Here is a 19,953-nt window from a genome sequence, read left to right as displayed (position 1 = left end):
AGTGGGATTGTTAGCCTGCCATGATTTATTATGTTATATTTGGAAGTGGAAGTCTCATTTGTTTTCTTTTTTGTGTTAGACCAGAATTTCTCAGCCTTGGCCCCACTGACATTTTGGGCCAGATAATTATTTTTTTTTGGCAGCTGTCCTGTGCATTTTAGGATATTATCATCTACCCACTAGATGCCGGTAGCATTCCTGCAGTTGGGACACCCACAAATGTCTTCAGACATTGCAAATTCCCCCTGCAAGGCAAAACTGCACCCCTCCACCTCAGTTGAGAAACCAGTGTGTTAGACTGATAGAGATAAATCAGATTTGATGATTTATTAATTGGCTACAACCCAGAGGTCTTGTGCGTCCCAGGTTGGCCACATACTGAGCAAGGAAATAGGCCAGGATATTTTCATTCCATAATTTTCCAGGCCTTTTATATGTTCTACAGGCAAGCTGAAATAATGTCAGTCTGCTTAGAATGTCACACAGGCCAGAACACTGCCAACCCCTCCCACCCACTATACCCCACGTCTATATAATATACTTATTGGTATAGTTATATACAAAACATTGGCTTTGGGGGATATACAAACCTATGTTCACATTCTGAATTACTAGTTGTATGTCCATAAACAAGCTACTTAAATATTCAAATCCTTATTTTCCTTATTTGCAAAATAAGGTGTTTTAAAGATTATAATAAAGTAGGCAAAGCATTTAGCACAGTACCTGGCAGATATTAAATATTCAGTGAGTGGTAGCTGCTTCCGTTGCTGCTTTTGTTGTTCTTATTTTTCATTTATCTATTTATTTATTTTAGTTTGTTTTTTTTGTTGTTGTTGTTTTTTGGGAAATGTAGTCTTTAAATAACTTAAGTATTTTGTGGTGCGTGTATTGGTTCATTATCTATTCTTTGGGAGACATAATAGTGCTCAAAAAATAGACAAGGTCCCTGAGCTTATTAAGCTTACAGCTTAGAGAGGAAGATACGTTTATTAAATACTTAAACAAATGTAAGATTACAATCAAAATAACTTTCATATATGAAATAAATACAAAATTCTACCTATAATAGGTTTCAAAACAAGATGTCTGGTTCTGTGACATCACATAAAAGGGATGCAGAAGGAAGTGACAACTGCACCAAGATCCGAAACATTAACATGAGGGAAGAAGGAAGAATTCTCTAGTATGAGGTGTCTAGTATTGAGTTTGAGGCATCTTTGGGGCCTCGGGTAGCATATAGGCAGTTGGATTGGTTTGAACAGAAAATATGAATCTCTGGATATCTGCATATAGGCAATTTTCAGATGTTACTAAAACTCAGGAACCAGTAAAGTAACTTAATTCCACTTAAATATTTATTATCATCTTCAGAATAAAGGTTGTAGGTAGGGCCATGGCTTCTTTTTTTTGTTTTGTTTTTGTGGGGTTTTTTTTGTTTTGGTTTTTATAGGTTAGACTATATGACCATTGTGAACATGTTTATCAATATAGAAAAATATAAGGAAAATTACACTCAGCCATAATCTTCATTTGAAGATATAACCACTGTTCCAATCTTTTCTATATTGATGTTTATGTATTTGCACTTATACTGCATGCATAATTTTATATATTTTTTTCCTCTTAACATTGTATCCTAAGCAGTCTTCCATATTTAAAAATTCATCATAAATATATGGAAAACTGCTTATGGTATATATAATGTTAAGTAGGCAAAAGAGAGGAATATAAAATTGAGTGTTTCCAATCAAGAGATATATAAGAAATAACCATGTTCTAAAACTAACAAACACAAGACCTGCTGGATCAGGGGGAAAAAGTTCTTATGGGGGGGGGGTCGGTATCATAATCATTTATTTACTTGAGTCACTTTTATTTTGTATATTGTTGCTATGAATATGACTGTGTGGGTAAATCTTGTCTTTTTTATTAGTGTCTTAAGGTTATTTCCTAGAAGTAGAATTATTTGATCAATGGGTATGAGGAATATTGGATCACTTTTGTGATTAAAACTTTTTCTTTTCTGATTCAGGTAATGTTGCATCTATTTAAGTGCATGGTACTTTTTATATATTTCTTGATCAGTCACGCTCAGTTGAGTGGTTTTCTTGTTTACTTCTGATGGAAATTTCAGGCTTTTGAATTAAGTACAAACTTTGTGTAATGGTTATATAACTTTAAAACATTTTAGCTCCTAGCATAAAACCTAGACCAAAATAAATACTTAGTAAATGTAAGTTAAATTGGAATTGACTTTCAGGTTCAAGAGCCTGTACAATCTGCATTTTAATTAATAGAAAGTATTGCGTGCAATGTAATGTCTGTGAAAGTGATTATTCAAGATAGTAATAAAGAAATACGGATGCAATTATTCTGAATGTGCTTTGTTCTTTTTTTCTTTTCAGATCTTTTTGGGTTGGTGGTCTTTCTGGGTGTTGAACCTTATTGTGTCAAACACTGGTGGGTTAGACTCCTGTATCGCCCTTACTGCAAGAAGCACCCTCAGCTGCTGTACAGCTTCATTGCCAAGGTTCTGTGGAGGTCTGCAAAGAAAGATGTGATTGACCAAGTCAGTAGGATAAGTTTCCATTGATTAACGGTATTAAAAAGAAAAATAAGCAGAGTTGGGATGGAAAGTGACATTTCCAGGTGAAATCTTTTTTTCTCTCCTCTGCAGATCCAGATACCTCCTCAGACAGAAGAAATCCACTGGCTCCACTTTTCTCCGGTGGAAAGACATTTCTATCACCGTCAGCATGAGGTGTGCTGCCAAGATGCAGTAGTAAAACTCAGGAAGATTTCCGACTGGGCTCTGAAGCTCAGCAGCCTGGACAGAAGGACTGTCACCTCCATCCTGTACCCGCTGCTGAGGCTGAGGCAGGCCTGCTGCCACCCTCAGGCTGTTCGCGGGGAGTTCTTGCCACTCCAAAAAAGGTTTTATCATCAGTTTCCTTCTACTGCCGTTGATAATATAGTAGTGATAGACAGTATTTCAGCAGTTAGCTGCTTAGCTCACAGTTTCTTTCATGATCTTGTGACTGAGTCGTCAGTTATTTTCAACAGTGTGGTGGCTTTTCTTTGATATATAGAACCCCAACTGTGAAAGCAAATCACATCATCAAAATTATTTTTAAAGGTTTTGAGCACTTCTTTTAAAATTAGGACTATTGTAGAGTTTTGTTGTGTTTTTTGTTTCTTTGTTTTGTTTTGCTGCACTCCAGATACGAAACGCTTTTGTTCTTCTCTTTACATTTTGTTGGTTTATAGGGTTGGGTACCGTGGTTTCAGGCATCTCCTGAGGGTCTTGACTGTATCCCTGCAGATGAGAGGGGACTACGGTAATTAAGTTAAAAGTGATAGTGATAAAAATGGAGGTGAAGAGAAAGATGCTGAAGGTACCACAAAGACTCTGTAAGAGTCTGATGATCTCACATGATATAATAATCTCACTTAGGACTTCCTTTCTAGTTCTGAACAGTCTGCCTCTTCTTTCAGCACCATGACAATGGAGGAGCTGCTGACATCGCTGCAGAAGAAATGTGGAACTGAATGTGAAGAAGCTCATCGGCAGCTAGTTTGTGCCCTCAATGGCTTAGCAGGCATCCACATCATTAAAGGTAGAAGGTGATTACTTTGTTATCTGTGACTCTTCTAAATACTTAATGACGAAGATTAGGTATTGTAGACATCAAAATCCCCCGAGAAAAACCCTCTCACATGCTACTGGTGGCAATTTCCCTACGTTCAACCTAAGGGAGAGCAGCTGAGCAGGACATCGCAAACCCTGCAGAGGCTCCCTGTGCTTTTACCAAGCAGGCACTCTTGCAGAGTTCTTTGGTTTTGATTGTTTGGTTTTTGTTTTTTAGGGGAATAAGGATGTGAACAAAGACTTGGCTATAAATTATTAATCTTGGTCTATAATAGTGAACAACTGAAAACAATCAAAGTGTCTGGAATTAGAAGAATGGTTAAATTCTGACACATTCAAGGGAATACTGGTCATTGATTTACAAAATCAGATTCTTTGTAAATTCATTCTTTCCACAAATATTAGAGTGTCTGCTGTGTACCGGGTATGATCTAGGTACCAAAGGTGATACCATCAAACAAAGTCTGATCTTGTAGACCTTAAATTCTTAGCAGTGGAAGACAAACAAATCCACACACACACATAATGTGTGAAACAAATGCATACACACACATAATGTGTGTGGAATAGTTGTGGCATTGTATATTCACAAAATTTAAGGAGGTTAGAAAGAGAATCTTATATTTCATGGAAAGATGTTTACTTGGTGTTTCCCATCTCTCAAGGATCACTTTTTTTGTTGCCTGATGTCTGATATCTTATAAACTATTATTTCATATGTATTATGTGTTATTGTAGTTGTTTCAGGAAGGAGGGTAAATCTATTCTCCATTATTCTGTCTCAGCCAGAAACAGAAATTATTTAACTGGTTCTTTCAACAAGCACCATTTAGTAAATACCTTTCCAAGTGAATATAAGAATCATTAGAAATGTATTTCATAGGTTCAACAGTAAAGACTAAACATGTTAAGTAGAGACATTGAAACAAATTCAGGCTTCTATAAATGCAAATTTCAGTGTCAAATATGGAAAATACACTTAATAAATAGCAGATTAGACACTGAAGAAAAAACTACCAGTAGCACTGAAGAATAGAATAGCAATAGAAACTATCTAATATGAAAAAACAAAGAGAAGACTAAAGATTTTGGAAAGAGCATCTTTGAGCATCTTCAACTGCAACAACAAATGCACTAAGTCTAGGAGGAGACAAATGGATATTTAATGTTGCAAAGTTTTCATATTATATATGAAGTGGTAGAATATCACATGGCAGGAGAATGTGATAGTCACAAAAAGAAATGTGCTGTCCACCATAAAGCTACCACTGAAAAACACCGCAAAGTGTCAGAAGTAGTAATCTAGAAGGGGAGATTTTAAAAAATAATAAAAAATTCTCAATCTGAAAAAAAAAGAAATGAATGACTATAACACATTTTATTATTTTATTCTATAGAAAATAGAATAAAAGGGAGCAAAGAACAGATGAGACAAATATAAAACAAATAGCAAGATAGTAAATTTAAACCCAAGCATATCATTACATTAGATGTAATCACATTAGATGTAATGGTCTAAATGCCTCAGAGGTTTTCAGAATAGATTAAAGAAAAACATTTTAAAGCAGTATCTAATAATATGCCATGTAGAAGAAACTCCCTTTATATTTAAAGATGCAAATGTAAAAGGATATAAGAAGATACAGTGTGTTAACACTAATTTTAAAAAAAGCTGGAGTGGCTATATTACTGTCAGACAAAGAATCCTACCACAGATAGTGTTATTTCATCATTGGAAAATAACAGTCCTAAATGTTTATGCACCTAAACCAGGGCTTCAAAATAAAACAAAAACTGATAGACCTGCAATGAAAAATACACAAATCCATTATTATATAGTCAGAGATTTCAACAACCCTCTTTAATTATTGCTAGCACAAGAAAAAGAAAATAAGGAAGGACATAGAAAACTCAAACAACACTATGAACCAATTGACATAATCAGCAGTTATAGAACACTTACCCAACCAAAGAATATGCATTCTTTTCAAAGTATATATGGAATGTTAACCAAGACGGCATATTCTGGGCTGTAAAACAAGTTGATAAATTTAGAAGGGTTCATGTCTTACAAAGTATATTCTCTGTCTTCAGTGCAATTAAATTAACTATCAAACAGAAAGATAAGCGGAAAGTCCCCAAATATTTGGAAACTAAATAACATACTTCTAAATAACCCTTGAGTTAAAGAATAAATTAATTCTGTAAAACATTGTCTACGTCTCACATTATGTGTTCACCACGCAGTCAGTTCTACCATCATCATATATTTGACCCCGTTTACCCTCTTGTACACCTGAGCTCCATGTAACTTTACTAACAATTGTCACATCAATAAACTTTCATTAAAAAAATTAAAAGGGAAACTGGGAAGTATTTTGAAGAGAATTAAAATGCAAACACAATTTATCAAGATATGTGGAATGTAGCAAATCAGTAATTAAAGGGAAGTTTATATGACTAAACACCTATATTAGAAAAAAAAATGTTTTAAGTCAATGACTTTAGCTTATACCTTAAGAAACTAAAAAATAAAAAGCAACTGAAACTTTTAGAAGAAAACAAGGGATAAAATATTTGTGAATTAGGATTAGGCAAAGATTTCTTGGCTACAGCACCAAAAGCACAAGCCACAAATGAAGAAAAAAACTGATAGATTTGACTTCAAAATTAATAACTTCTGCTCTTCAAACGGCACTTTTAAGAAAATAAAAAGAATAAGGCATCGAATGGAGAAAATACTTGCAAGTCACAAATCTGAGAAAGGACTTGTATCCAGAATGTAAAAAGAACTATTAAAAACCAATAAGAAAATAGCCCAATTAAAATAGGCAAAATATTTGAACAGAGACTTCAGTGAATACAGTAGTACCTCGGTTTTCGAAGGTCTCCGTTGGCGAACATTTCGGTGTACAAACGCCATAAACCCTGAAGTAAATGCTTGGGTTTTCGAACACACCTTGGAAATCGAACATGTCACACGTGGCTTCCGCTGAGTGCAAGATCCTGAGGCCTAGCTGTCGGCTGTTTTTGAATGTTTCAGAATTTGAACGGTCTTCCAGAATGGATTACGTTCGAAAACCGAGGTACCACTGTATATAGACATGACAAAAGGCACCTGAAAAGATAGAAATTCAACATCATTAGTCATTACGGTCATTACATATATGCAAATTCAAACCACCAGGATATCCCTGTGCCCTTATTGGAATGACTCAAACTAATCAAATAATTGGCGAAGATGTAGAAACAGCTGGAATTCTTATACACTTCTGATGAGAAGATAAAATTGTACAACCAGCTTCCTATTACTTCATTTATTCATTAGCTTCATTTTTATGTCCTCAATTTACTTTTATAGTAATCTTGGAATTAACTCAATTTATTCTTTGCAGAAATTTATTCTAGATTTCCTTCATGGTAACTTTTCTGGCTGACTCAAGTGTTACTTTTTTGCAACTTGAATGAATCACTGAGTGCTCTTTTCAACAGCTACTTCAATCTGTTATTCCATTTGTAATATAATAAGAGATGGTATAGTTTTGTAGCTTTTATACCATAGTGACTCGTAGAAGCTTTCTGGTAATAGTGAGGAAATTACTGATGTAAAGGTACCTTTTTAAAAACTGCTTTTAAAACCTTCTCTAATAGCTTTGGTTTAGAAAATTTGATTTTTGTCTCTTTAAAACTAAGTGGGATATAGACCTTGAATTCATATAATGATTTCATAATGGTGAAATAATGTACAGTTTTAAGCACTTTGATACAAGTGCTTTATTTCTGTATTCCTCACAAAATCTTTGGAGTTAGCTCCTCATTATAATGTAAGATCTGGAAAAGCATTTCATGGTAAATCCCACTTCCTCCAACCTTCCCACAAAGGTTCCATTATTCTACTTGGGTACACAATCACGGAGAGAATGTACCGTTCTCATGTACCTAATAAAACTTTAAAGAAATCAGATGCCCGGAAAAAATTGTAGAATACAAGGAAATCTTCTAAGCCTCTTTGAATGTAGTGGCCTGTCTTAATTTATTAGCTTTTCAGCATAATAAAGCCAGAACTAGTGTCTCTTATCGTCCCGGATACCTGGGTGGAGTTAGAGAAGCTGAACAGAAGTAGCTCTGGACAAGAACTGAAAAAGATGAGGCTTCTTATTTGCTATAGTTGTATTCCTGTGAACTTGAGTATATCAAAGTTTTTGAGTCTCAATTTCCTTATATATCCTATATTCAATGGAATATAGACAATACCATGTGCTTTGAAATATTGCTCTTAATATGAAGAATGACGTTACTGATTGTGATAGTATGAAGTGACCTCAAATTCTTACCACTTTTCAATCTGCTCACAATGCAAATTTTATTAGTAACTAATAGTAGGAGAAATAGGTATATTATTACATATTCATGATAAACAGTTCAAATACAGCACATGCACCTTTGTGAGCAAATCTTCCCTCTAAGACATTCCTTAGGAAATCTTCCATTTAGCTGGCAATGTTTGCAAGTTTGGCTTTTCTCTAATAATCCTTAATCATCACCGTCATCATCGTTACCATCTCAATTGCTAAGTATGCCTGAGACAGTATTCCAGGCGTCAGTCTAAAATCTAAAATGGTATGTGCTTCACAGTCCATAGTGAACAACTAAGTGAGGCAACTTTTTAATAGAAAATAATATATTATTTAAATTCTCCTTTATTTCAACTTGGAAATATCTAGGCAAAATTGGGCAATCATGTGTCATATTTAATACCAGTTTCTCACAATCCCAAATTAATGGAGTTTCCATTCATTTAATTGTGATTAAAATCTACAGAATACTTGACTATCTGATAAGCAATATGTGGGCTTGGTCTTTAAAGACATGAATAATAAATATACTGCTTAAAATATTTCAGGTTCCTTAAATCCAGCATCTTATCTGAGAGATGATCACACAAGCATTTTATATTATGCATAACACTTTCATTCCATTTTATCCTCATAATTACCCAATGAGGGTAATTACCCAATGAGGTATTATCATCCCCATTTTATATAATATGAGACAACTGGAATTTGAAAGGCTTAATTGCTTTCTCAAGATTGTAGCTAATAAATAACAGAGAATTTCCTCTGGATCTTTACATTTCAAATCAAATATTTAATGTTTTCATTATACTATGTCTGCTTCTTTATCAAATACACATTTGTAAGCGTCAATATTATGGTGTCTATGTAGGTTGAAACTCACTATCACATATTTCTAAAATGAAGTGATATGTTAGTTATAGATTGTTACAATAATAAAAATAAAATTCAAATTTCCCCTCTTGATTCTAAAATTGCATTTCTGATTTTGTTCTATGTTGTTAGGACTCAGAAGCTTAGACACTTAATTTCTTCACTAGGCCTGATTTCTCATCTCCTTTTCAGATTTATTGTCTCCTTTTCCTTGCTGTGAAGTTATACATGATATGGGGATTGGGAAAAAAAGGTGTTTCATCTGATCGTTTCCAAACACTGTAGCACTCCAGGAGGATCATCATGTAGTTGGCTCCTATGTGGCGAAACACGCTATGGCATGACAGGAGGTGTATCCTGCTCTTTTCAGATGTTTCCACTGCATTCCCGCTGTATTTCTTGGTCTTTCTGTGGATGGAAACTATTGCTAATTGTTAAGAGAAAGTCCTATCAGAAAGTCCATTAGTAAAGTGTATGTCCATTCTTTATTTAATTGTAATCAACTTAATTGTGATGGATTTGTTGCTTTTAGTTTCCAGTGCTTAACTTCACAGTGGTATGTTAAACAATATACATGCATTTTGAAAAATAACGTTATATATTTCATTTAAATAATTTAATCTCTTCCAATGCAAAGATCAAACAATGTAGATCTGATTTCTAAACGGGATCTAAAATTAATTTCAAACTCTACAAAAATTTACTTATATGCAAACGTACATAAATATAATGCATATTCTAAGACCTCACTGATTATGGTATTAAAAAGATGGTATTATTCCAATTTTGTACAAAGCATTTTCTATATGTATTTTTTGGAGAAAATAGGTTGGCAATATCAACTCCAGTACAATTTGTTTACTTAGGTATGTTAGTGCCATCAAGTGGCAAAGAATGAGTATTTCCAAATTTGGCTTAAACTTGTATAACTTATTGAATATGCATAGTTTTGTGTCTTCCCCAGAAAGCATGTCTTGTTTTAATAAGCATGAAAAAAATAAGTATTACAGTGAATAGTTCAAATTCAACTGCCTAAAGTTTAGTCATTATACCTCCTTTAAAAGGTATAGTAATTATAAAGAGAGAATTCTTCAGGTGAATTATTCTCTGTAAGTGATAATATAAATATTAATAAAATCCATATATCTTTTGAAAAGCTTCAACAAGAATCCTCAAAATTAATAAAAGGGAGCTCATGGTGTGAAGATAATTGAGTGTTACTCCTACATTATAATGTGACTTTATTATTGTGGAAATAGTCTTTTTTTATCAAAGTGAATAGAAATTGGCTGGCTCTAAAATACTATGAAAACGTGTGCGTTAGAAAGTTTTCTGTTAGGTAACTGGTAGAACTAGTTATAAAGCAATGGTATAAAAGCAAGTGTTTTGCACAGCAGTATAAATGTATTTAATTTATTTTCTCCACTGAACTAGATACTTAAAAATAGGTGAAATGGTTGAAATGATAAATTTTATGTTATGTATATTTTACAGTAAAAATATCTATATATAATATAAAATATATAATATATATATTTATTTATAATTTTTAGTGGTTTTCTCTTTTTTGTTAAAGCTGATTATATATAATCAGCTTTATATGGAGAGGAAACTTGGGATTCTGTCCTATTAATAAGCACCCTGGGTGACTTGCATATATATATATGGAAAGGAAACTCATTATGGCTCTGATTAAAGTCCTAAATCCACGATATTAATAAAACTAGATTGAAGTTTTTTTAAAAAAAGCAAGTGTATGTGATGATCAGGAAATAAAAGCTTTTTTTCTCAATAAACTGGAACTGGAATGAAACTAGAACATCTCTACACCTTTTTTTTTTTCTCTCAAAAAAAAAACACAAAAGTCACATTTCTCCTTTCTTTGAGGTGTCATTAAATATTTTCTGAAAGAACCAGATAATGAATATTTTAGGCTTTGCAACCCGAAAGATCTGTTACAGTGCAAAAACAGCCACAGACGAATCAGTATGGCTGAGTTGCAATAAAACTTGATTCATGGACCCTGAACTTAATTTCATAAAATTTTCACAAAATTCAAAATATTATTCTTTTGAATTTTTTTCAACTATTTAAAAATATTAAAAAATGTATAAAACCCATTCTTAGCTCATGGACCCTACAAAAATGCAGATGGTCAGATATGACCCATGGGCCATAGTTTGTCAACCTGCACTTTTAATTGGTACTTTTTGAATTAATTTATTTGAATGAGCTGCTACATAAGAATAACAAAAACCAGCATAAATCTCAGATTAATTGTGATTGTTGTGACCAGAAATGGAAAGAAGAGTCCCTAAGTTGAATGTAGTTTTTAATTACAATCCATTTTGGCCACCAAGAAGAACAGTACCTATCAAGAAGAGTATATTGTTTTTCTACGAATTATGTGTAGATTGGTCATAATGTTAAGAATACTTGTGTATAAATACCTGTAATTACCCCAAATTTGTCCTTAATTTCAAGCATCGTGATGACTACTAATTGTTGCACTCAATAAAAGGAAACCATTTGTCTAAATTAGTTAATCCAGAATTTGTTTTTCAGCATAATTTTAAAACATTATAAATATATTTGATTGGTATTCTATAGAATTAAAAAAAAAGGAGCTATCAACTTTTTTACTGGGGCAATCATTAATACCAAGTCAAATTCCTTTTCTCAAAATAATAGTGAATTGTATTGTTAAGTTGTATTTTTACAGACATTTTTAAACATAGATAACTAGATCACATTGGGAGCTAAATACATAACTTTCTTATGCTTTAAGTACATTTTAATTCTTCAGGTGAATATGCATTGGCAGCAGAACTGTACAGAGAAGTGCTGCGTTCATCTGAGGAACACAAAGGAAAACTCAAAACCGATTCACTCCAAGTAAGTAAAAACTAAACAGTTTAAGGTCTATATTTCATTTGTTTTTTTAAAAACAATTTTTCTGCATATTTAAGAATATAAAGGTAACAAATGGATGGAGTGTTAATCTCTGGGAATGAAACTTGACATTCTGTCCTATTATTGGGTTGGTGTAAAAGTAATTGGGGTTTAAAAAGTTGAAAACAATTGCAAAAACCTCAATTACTTTTGCACCAACTTAATAAGCACCCTAGGTGATCTGCATATGTAGTCTTCCCTCAGTATCCTGGGGGGATTGATTCCAGGACCCCCGTCTCTTCCCAGGATACAAACATCTGCAGATGCTTAAGTCCGTATATAAAGTGGCATAGTTTTGCATATAACCTATATTTGCATATAGGCTACGGCAGGATATGCCTACGCGTCACTTTGTGTGGATTCAGCATAGTGCTCAGTGTGTGGCAAATTCAAGTTTTGCTTTCTGGAATTGTCTGGGATATTTTTTTCCAATATTTTTGATTCCTGGTTGGTTAAATGTGCAGATGTGAAAGCCGTAGATATGGAGGGCCGACTATACACGAAAATTTGAGAATCACTACTGTTCCATATGCTCAGGCCAGTTTTGGCACAAGGCGCACTAGATAAATCTAACCTACATTAGAAAAGCACTTGAAATATTTTTTCTTCAAAGAATGAGCTTAATTTTATCCCTTTTGCATATGAACAACAATATATTTATTCACATGATTTTCACCAAAAAGAAAAGAAAACATGTTAAACTCAGTAGTGCAACTAAGTAATAATAAAACCTATCCAATGATCTTCTAATTTAAGTTTTGGAGGCCTTTTCGGGAGATTTGGATATTTGAATAACAATGTTTAATTATTAAATTTCTTCCCATTCTTGGTTCTGCCCAGTGGATTACATAGACGAGGCTCTCTAGCTAAATGATAAATAAGGACCACTTTTATTAATCTTAGTAAGTTTAGGCTTGAGTCCTTGGTGAGACTTCTTTACCATTCAGTTTGTTTGGGGCAAGTGTGTTTAAGGAAGAGGAGGAGAGGAGAGAAAATTAAATACAAGCCTACTTTTATTCTGCTTCAATAAGGATTGTAGAAGGCAGGCCCTGGACCTTAAGCCAGTGTGTTTGCCTCCTTGGAGAAGGAGGAAATGAAAAAGTATGCTCCTGAATAAGACACAAAAATAAAAGAGTAGGCAAGAAGACAATTAGTCCACTATGTCCACTATGCCTGAGTTTGAGAGTAAGCAGTCAGCGTGGTTCTCAAACCCATGTACTGGTAAAGCTTGGCCCTCGGAATGTCTTCTTCTGTACAGTCGGATTAGCCACTCTGTTCCCTGGGGATAAAATGAGTAAGGCGGTGGAGAGAGACAAGTATTCCTCCCAGTGTCTTCGCCCACGTTGTGCAGAAAGCACAAAGATCCTCTGCCATAAGCTCACGTAGATAAGAGCAGCGAGTTTCTACTGCTTTGTTTCTCAGTGTTATTTACACATTTGTTGTTCCTACTAAATCTGGAAGTATTACTGATTGTATTATCTAGGAAGCCATGTTGAAAAGACCTGAGACAGTTGAGTAACTCTTCAGAGATTTTCTCTACCAAAATCTGTACCATGGCCCTTAAACTGTAGCCAAACAGTAAACCTTTGTAGTTTCAAATCACTGCCACCAAATCAGATCTTACTAGAAGGACTCTTTCCTGATTATCCTTTAGCCCTGATCCATCTTCTCAAGTTGACAGATAGAAGTTACTTTCACTGTATTTCTTCTCATAATGCTTGACTCCAGAGGGAGTCTCTAACCAGTTGCAGATGCAATATCGTAGTAAGAAACCTGACTTACATTTCATACAGAGATATAAGATAGGGTTTTCTCCTTCGTACACCATCTTCACCTCCAGCTCCTCCCCTTTTCAGCTCAAAGTTCACCAGATCCAAGTCAGAGCCCTGTTTTATCATAAAGAATTGCTGGGCTCTTCCAGACTCATTTCCCAAGAGACGAGGAATCAACTCTATGCAGTCTACCTTTTTACCTTACTGGACGTACTGGCATATTCATTGTTCTACATGTAGACAAATGCATGTATACTAGAAGAAATATACCTATATTACATATCCTGTTAAATGTATAGATGCGCTTCATAAGACTATGTTTTTAATTGAAGAAAACATAGGCCATTATGAATTAAGGCCTTTACTATAAAACTGATTTTGGTTTTCTCTGAGAAAGTTGGTACTCAAATTTTAGAGGAAAAGTGGAGTGCTCTGCTCTGAAGTGTGGTGCCAGTGCTCTCTATGCTGTTATTGATAGTAACTTCTCTCTTTAGAGTCTCCTGCATTGGCTGTCGTAGTTACTGCCTTTTGTATGTTTGTAGAGACTTCATGCTACCCATAACTTGATGGAACTGTTGGCAGCCAAGCATCCAGGGATACCTCCTACCTTGCGAGATGGCAGGCTTAAGGAAGAGGTAATTGCTCTTTTTTCATTCTGTCCGTTAAAGAATACTTTTCTCAGACTTCCTGCTCAATCTAATTCATAGTTCATAAGGTATACAACATTTAAATAAAGGTAATCACGTTTTTCTGCTGCTCTGACATTCCAAACTTTGCTGCAGTGGCATGACATATCTGCAAAAGATATAGTTTAGTAAAAATAAAAAGTTTTGTGCTTTCTCCTCCTTTCTGTGTATTAATTATGGCTGTAAGCAAACTCAGATTTTCAGTGGTATGTATGTCCTCTCAAAGAAGTTCCCTCAGCAGTGAGTATTGCCTCTTGTTGGAAAGAGTGATATTATAAATTATTTCACTATAAATTGTTGATAAGCTTATTATGCTAATTCACCTACAGATTTTTGCCCTTTTAAAGATCAAAGAGAGATGGCAAAGCTTAAATCTAAAGAGTGGTGGATATGTTTGAAATGTATTGAACCTGTAAGTAGAGCCTTTATTTAAACAAGCAAGATAAAAAATGAGATTGTATAAGTATGTACAGTACTTTCTTGATGTGAGATGGCAGTCTGAGTGCTGGAAATTTTCCAGTGAAATTTTGTTTCCAGTGCAAGCATCTAATCTTTGCATATAACCATTCACTCTTTGTTTCAACACCTTTAGTGATAGGAAACTGGAAGACTGTACAGTCTATTAGTCGATAGATTTAATGACCTGTAATTGGTCCAAGAAATCATGTATTCTACTTCGGCCCCCACTTTTTGTAAATGAAGTGACCAAAGCCCAGGGAAGCAATTTCTTAACCTAACAGATGTATCTGTTCAGTCAAACCTCATGAAATTGCCATTTTTATAAGTTAAATGTGGTCTAGTATCGGTAATTTCATCTGGTTTATAAGAATAAAATTTTTCAGTATTTGTGTTGCTTGCAAATTTTGTGACCCTTCTTATCTTGCAAAGTTGAAAGGAGAAGAATTTTGAGATCCTTGTTGTGTTAATCTGCAACGGCTGCCATAACAAAGTACCACAAACTAAAAGGCTTTAGCAGCGCATTTATTTCTCACAGTTCTGGAGACTGGCGGTCTAAGATCCAGGTGTCAGCAGGGTTGGTTTCTCCTGAGGCCTCTCCTTGGCTTGTACACTGCTGCCTTCTCTCCGTGTCTTCACACAGCCTTTCCGCTGGATGCTTGCATCTCTGTTGCCTCTCTTTTTTCTTTTAAGGACACTGGTCACATTGGCTTAGGTCGTCACCCTTATGATCTCATTTAACTGCATTTACTCATTTCATCACCTCTTTAAAGGCCCTTTCTCCATATATAGTCACAGTAGGGGTTAGGGCTTCACCATATGGTTTTGGAGGGAACATAATTCAGTCCATAACACCTGTGTTACTGTATATCCTCAAGTATAATATTATTTCTAAGCTAGAGTAGAGTAATTCCAAGAAATTGTAATGACTAAATCGGATAAATTCTAAAAGGTATCCTTGCTTTGCCTCATAATTTGAAATGTTACTGTTCTCCTTTTTTCCTTTCTTTCTCTTCCTTCCTTCCTTCCTTCCTTCCTTTCTTTTCCTTCCTCCCTCCCTCCCTCCCTCCCTTTCCTTCTTTCTAAATTAAGAAGTTAGAAATTTGGGGAACAAACCCTTGGGATTTCTTAAATTTTATGACTTACAGGTAGATAGGTTAAATATGTTCTCTTCAATATGTATCTTAGGAATTTGTGGCATGACTTTTATTATATTCTCTACAGTATACTTGTAGAGTTTTATGCTTCAGTTGAGTTAAGTAGCTTTAAATGTATAAAATAACCATGTCATTCTTAAAACATCGTATCAGTTATTTTCTAGACCTGGAGTGAAGGTTTACGTGGCTTCCCGTTTTCACACAGGCCAAACAGCTGCGAGAGCATTATATGAGTAAGTGTAACACAGAAGTTGCCGAAGCCCACCAAGCTTTGCTTCCTGTGCAGCAGACCATACGTGAGCTCCAAAGAAAGGTGTGTCCCCAGAATGACTTTTCTTACTTCTCTTTGTCTCCACATAGCATTTTGGCTTTTGTTGTGGTGTGGGGAGAAACTTGAACTTTCTTATTCCTCTTGGAATTCTAAGCCCCTAGTACGGTGCCTGTCCAACAACAAAAGTTTATTTGCTGTTAGCAGTGTTTATTGAGTGAATGAACAGATGTATAGCGAAATCACCTATCTTGAGGTTATTGTCTTTCATTTCTTTTAAGCTTTTGAGGGTTCCTGTTACCTTGGGTATATAACAAGTTGTCTTTGAAGAAAGTAAAGACTTCCATAACTTCCTTTTGATCTTAGATGTGTGTTACCAAAAATCTTTTAAGATGTCGGAACATTAAAACCACAAGTATTTTTCTTACGGAAAGCATGCATTTTGTCATTTCTAAAATTTCTCTCATGAAATCAGTAGCAAAATCTGAAAGAGGAACTACACAAAATGCACACTCATTTGCTTTTTTATTTTAACCAGTTGCTCCACATTTTATTTTTCCTGATTCATTAATTACTTAACATTCAGGCATGTAATTCTGTTGGTTATCATAGATTATTCATTAAGTAGAATCCAGCTCAATTAGTTGAGTACTTGCATAATGTCTTTACGCTGAGAAGAAACCTGTTACCTTTTCAAATATATGGAGTGAGGACCAAATTTTCGTTTTGGTCAAGTATTTATTTAGCATAACTTTGTTATACAAGTGTATACAATAAATTTCCATTCATCTAGTGAAGTCAGGAAACCAGGTGTCCTTTAATTATATATGCAAGAGTTGTACTCACCTTACCCATTGTATATAGAGTGTATATACTTGTCTCCACACTATTATAATTCCCTTGAGTAGCATTTCTTGCTTCCTTTGAATTTTTCACAGCACCCTTCCAAGTGCTAGAAACATACTGAGTGTTAAAAAAATGAATTGATCAGGTATTTATTGTCTTTATTACAGATTTATTCTAATTCTCCTTGGTGGCTAAATGTGATCCACAGAGCAATAGAATTTGCTATTGACGAGGAGCTTGTTCAACGAGTGCGAAATGAAATAACCAGCAACTACAAGCAACAAACTTGCAAACTTTCTATGTCAGAGAAGTAAGAAAATAGTACAAAGTAGAATAACTTGAGTAGTCACCTCAGATATTCAGATCATTTGGTATTAAGAGGTGCAATTAAATATCAGAACATGCTGTGGTTATGAACATCTGGATTTTACATATTGTTAAGAGTACATTTCGAATCAAAATATGAGGTATAAGTCTAAATGAGGAACTTTTTAATATATATATTAGCTATTTTAAAATAGTCTCTTTTTATTGCTTTAAAAAAATTTTTTTAAAAAACTGCTTAAGGTATTTTCTTTGTATCTTTGTTGGTCAAAGTGGCTTAAAGCCAACAACTTTAAGCAAAGTTTTAAAATAGAGTGTTTTGTAGAATTTTGTCCTTGGGGCAAGGCATTTATACTTCCCTATATAATTCATTCTCTAAGTTCTAAGCATCATAGTACCACGATGGCCCAAGTTTTATATTGTAGAGTTAGCCAGCTCTCTATTCCCCATCTTTCTTCTCATCAATACTCACCATTCTTCATGGTCTTCGTAGGTAAATTAGGTTATTGCTCCAATAATCCAATATAAATGGTGGCTGATTTTTCCCAAAGAACAAATTTGCTCTTATTCAAAAGTACCCTCAGTGCATAACCCAAAGGAATGTTATTCAATGTGGGAATTTAGGTGTCGTGGCAGAACTGTTGATTCTAGGTAGGGAGACAGAGAGAATCTTTCATTTCTTCTCAGATTGCGTCCCAGTATATGATCAGCATTGGGATTAATGTTAGTTTTCAGTGAAAAATTCATCATAAAGATATCTCTGAAATGTTTTTAAATGTTTCCCTTTACTCTTCCAAAAGCTTTTCCAAATGTCTGCTAATATCCTAACGAGATATGTTACATTTTCCATCTGTCTTTATTGACTTGGATGTATTTTATTACAGTTACCATCTTTTTCACCATGTAGAACCTGATGAGCTTCTTGTTTCTGAAATATGTAGTATTTTGCACTCTTGATTGCACTTCCTTTTTCCCTGATAAGCTCAAAAATTGCTGTTCCAGCATAGGTTGTATTTAAGTCATGGTTCTTTTCATCCAGTTTAAAAACTATATCCTAATGTGTTCTGCCAGCATCTTGGAATCAACTGATAGCAAAAATATTTTAAATACCTTGAACTTGTTTTTTTTAAACCACACAGAAACTACTTAAAAGTTGCAAATCCCCATATTAGAACATATTCCTTATTAAATGTTTTGAGGCCCCAAGGCTGTAAAAGGACCAATAGGAAATGTAAAATGTACCCATTCATTATACAAACATTCTTTTAAACAACATCAGACATAAATAGAAAGTAATAAAACACATTTTAAAATACGTAAGTTACCTACAGGTAAGTTAGCATTTTGTGTGTGTGTGTGTGTGTGTGTGTGTGTGTGTGTGTGTGTATACAAATACACTCCATCAACAGAAAGGACCATAGATTCGTGTTATGAAACGTTGGGGAAATCTTCAGGAAAGAGAGTTGGCTCTTTTGAACAATTTGAAGAGAAAGGCATATGATATTGTAGGAAGGCAAAGGATATACATGTAACTTAAAAAGCAAACAAATCATGTTTGTATTTTCCATTTTCTTCTTATTCTATACTTTCTTTTTCCTTTCATAAGCCCTTATACACACATCCGTACATTTTTTTTTCTTAGCCTATTTCATTCACAATTTATCAGAATAGTTAAGAGTATTGTGTTAGGATTTAACTCCTAACTCTGCCATATAATAACTTAGTAACTTTTGTTAATATGTTAAGCTTTATTCATAATATGGACACAGTAGTATCTATTGAGATTTTACTGGAAAAGTGTTTGGCAAAGTATCTGGTACATAGTAAATGCTTAATAAAAAATATGTATAGGTAACAAGGAATACAACTCTTGGCTCTTTTTCTTCACAATTTTCTGTCTATTTTTCATCCTGCAGTCAGTCACCTCTCCACTTAGAGGTAGAATTTAAGGAGTGACATCTGTAGTCAGTCAGCATTAAAAAGAAAGCATGTGACAGTCCTGATCTTTCAAAGACATCTGAGACAGGGACAGAGATTTTGAGTACTGTTTTTTCAGTTCCTTACAGCAGGAACTATCACATTTTTTACAGTAGACAATCCTATGTTATTACTCCTTGTCTAGTAATAGATACCAATTGAATACATTCCTAAGGTAAACTCACATGTGACTACGTGAACTGTTGCACCGTTTCTTTAACAGTCATTTTCTGAATTTGAAGAAATTGACCTTTGTATTTCTTTGTGTTGTGTGTGGTGCTGGTGATGGGAATCAGGTTCCATGACTGCAGAGGTCTTCAGTTCTTACTTACAACACACATGGAAGAGCTAAATAAATTCCAGAAGCTAGTAAGAGAGGCTGTAAAAAACCTGGAGGGTCCTCCATCTCGTGATGTTATCGAGTCTGCGACAATCTGCCACCTCCGACCAACCAGACTTCCTCTCAACTGGTATGTAATAGGAGAAATCTTATGATAAAAGGGCATCTTTCCGTTAAGCAATATTTCTTCTGAGAGAAGAAACAATGGTTCATTTAATAAAAGTTTTTTCATTTGAATTCAGACAGAAATAGAACTGTATTATTAATCTAACTTTGAAAACGAAACTCTGAACAG

At 34.4% G+C, this 19,953-nt stretch overlaps 1 protein-coding gene across 2 annotated transcripts in view; it reads left to right on the top strand.

Annotated features, from left to right (window-relative positions):
- The window catches only part of SHPRH (SNF2 histone linker PHD RING helicase), a 77,115-nt gene that overhangs the window by 24,895 nt on the left and 32,267 nt on the right, over positions 1 to 19,953 (top strand). For both annotated transcript variants that reach the window (XM_033098980.1, XM_033098971.1), the window contains 8 exons: positions 2,409 to 2,572; positions 2,681 to 2,937; positions 3,499 to 3,620; positions 11,687 to 11,775; positions 14,147 to 14,239; positions 16,109 to 16,216; positions 17,185 to 17,327; positions 19,615 to 19,788. In XM_033098980.1, the coding sequence (XP_032954871.1) occupies positions 2,409 to 2,572; positions 2,681 to 2,937; positions 3,499 to 3,620; positions 11,687 to 11,775; positions 14,147 to 14,239; positions 16,109 to 16,216; positions 17,185 to 17,327; positions 19,615 to 19,788 (1,150 nt within the window). The remainder of the gene's footprint in view (positions 1 to 2,408; positions 2,573 to 2,680; positions 2,938 to 3,498; positions 3,621 to 11,686; positions 11,776 to 14,146; positions 14,240 to 16,108; positions 16,217 to 17,184; positions 17,328 to 19,614; positions 19,789 to 19,953) is intronic.

This window comes from Rhinolophus ferrumequinum, chromosome 3 (assembly GCF_004115265.2).
Source record: "Rhinolophus ferrumequinum isolate MPI-CBG mRhiFer1 chromosome 3, mRhiFer1_v1.p, whole genome shotgun sequence".
NCBI classification, from domain to species: domain Eukaryota; kingdom Metazoa; phylum Chordata; class Mammalia; order Chiroptera; family Rhinolophidae; genus Rhinolophus; species Rhinolophus ferrumequinum.
The sequence above is the reverse complement of the archived record's forward strand: the minus strand, read 5'-3'. Positions and strand labels throughout refer to the sequence as shown.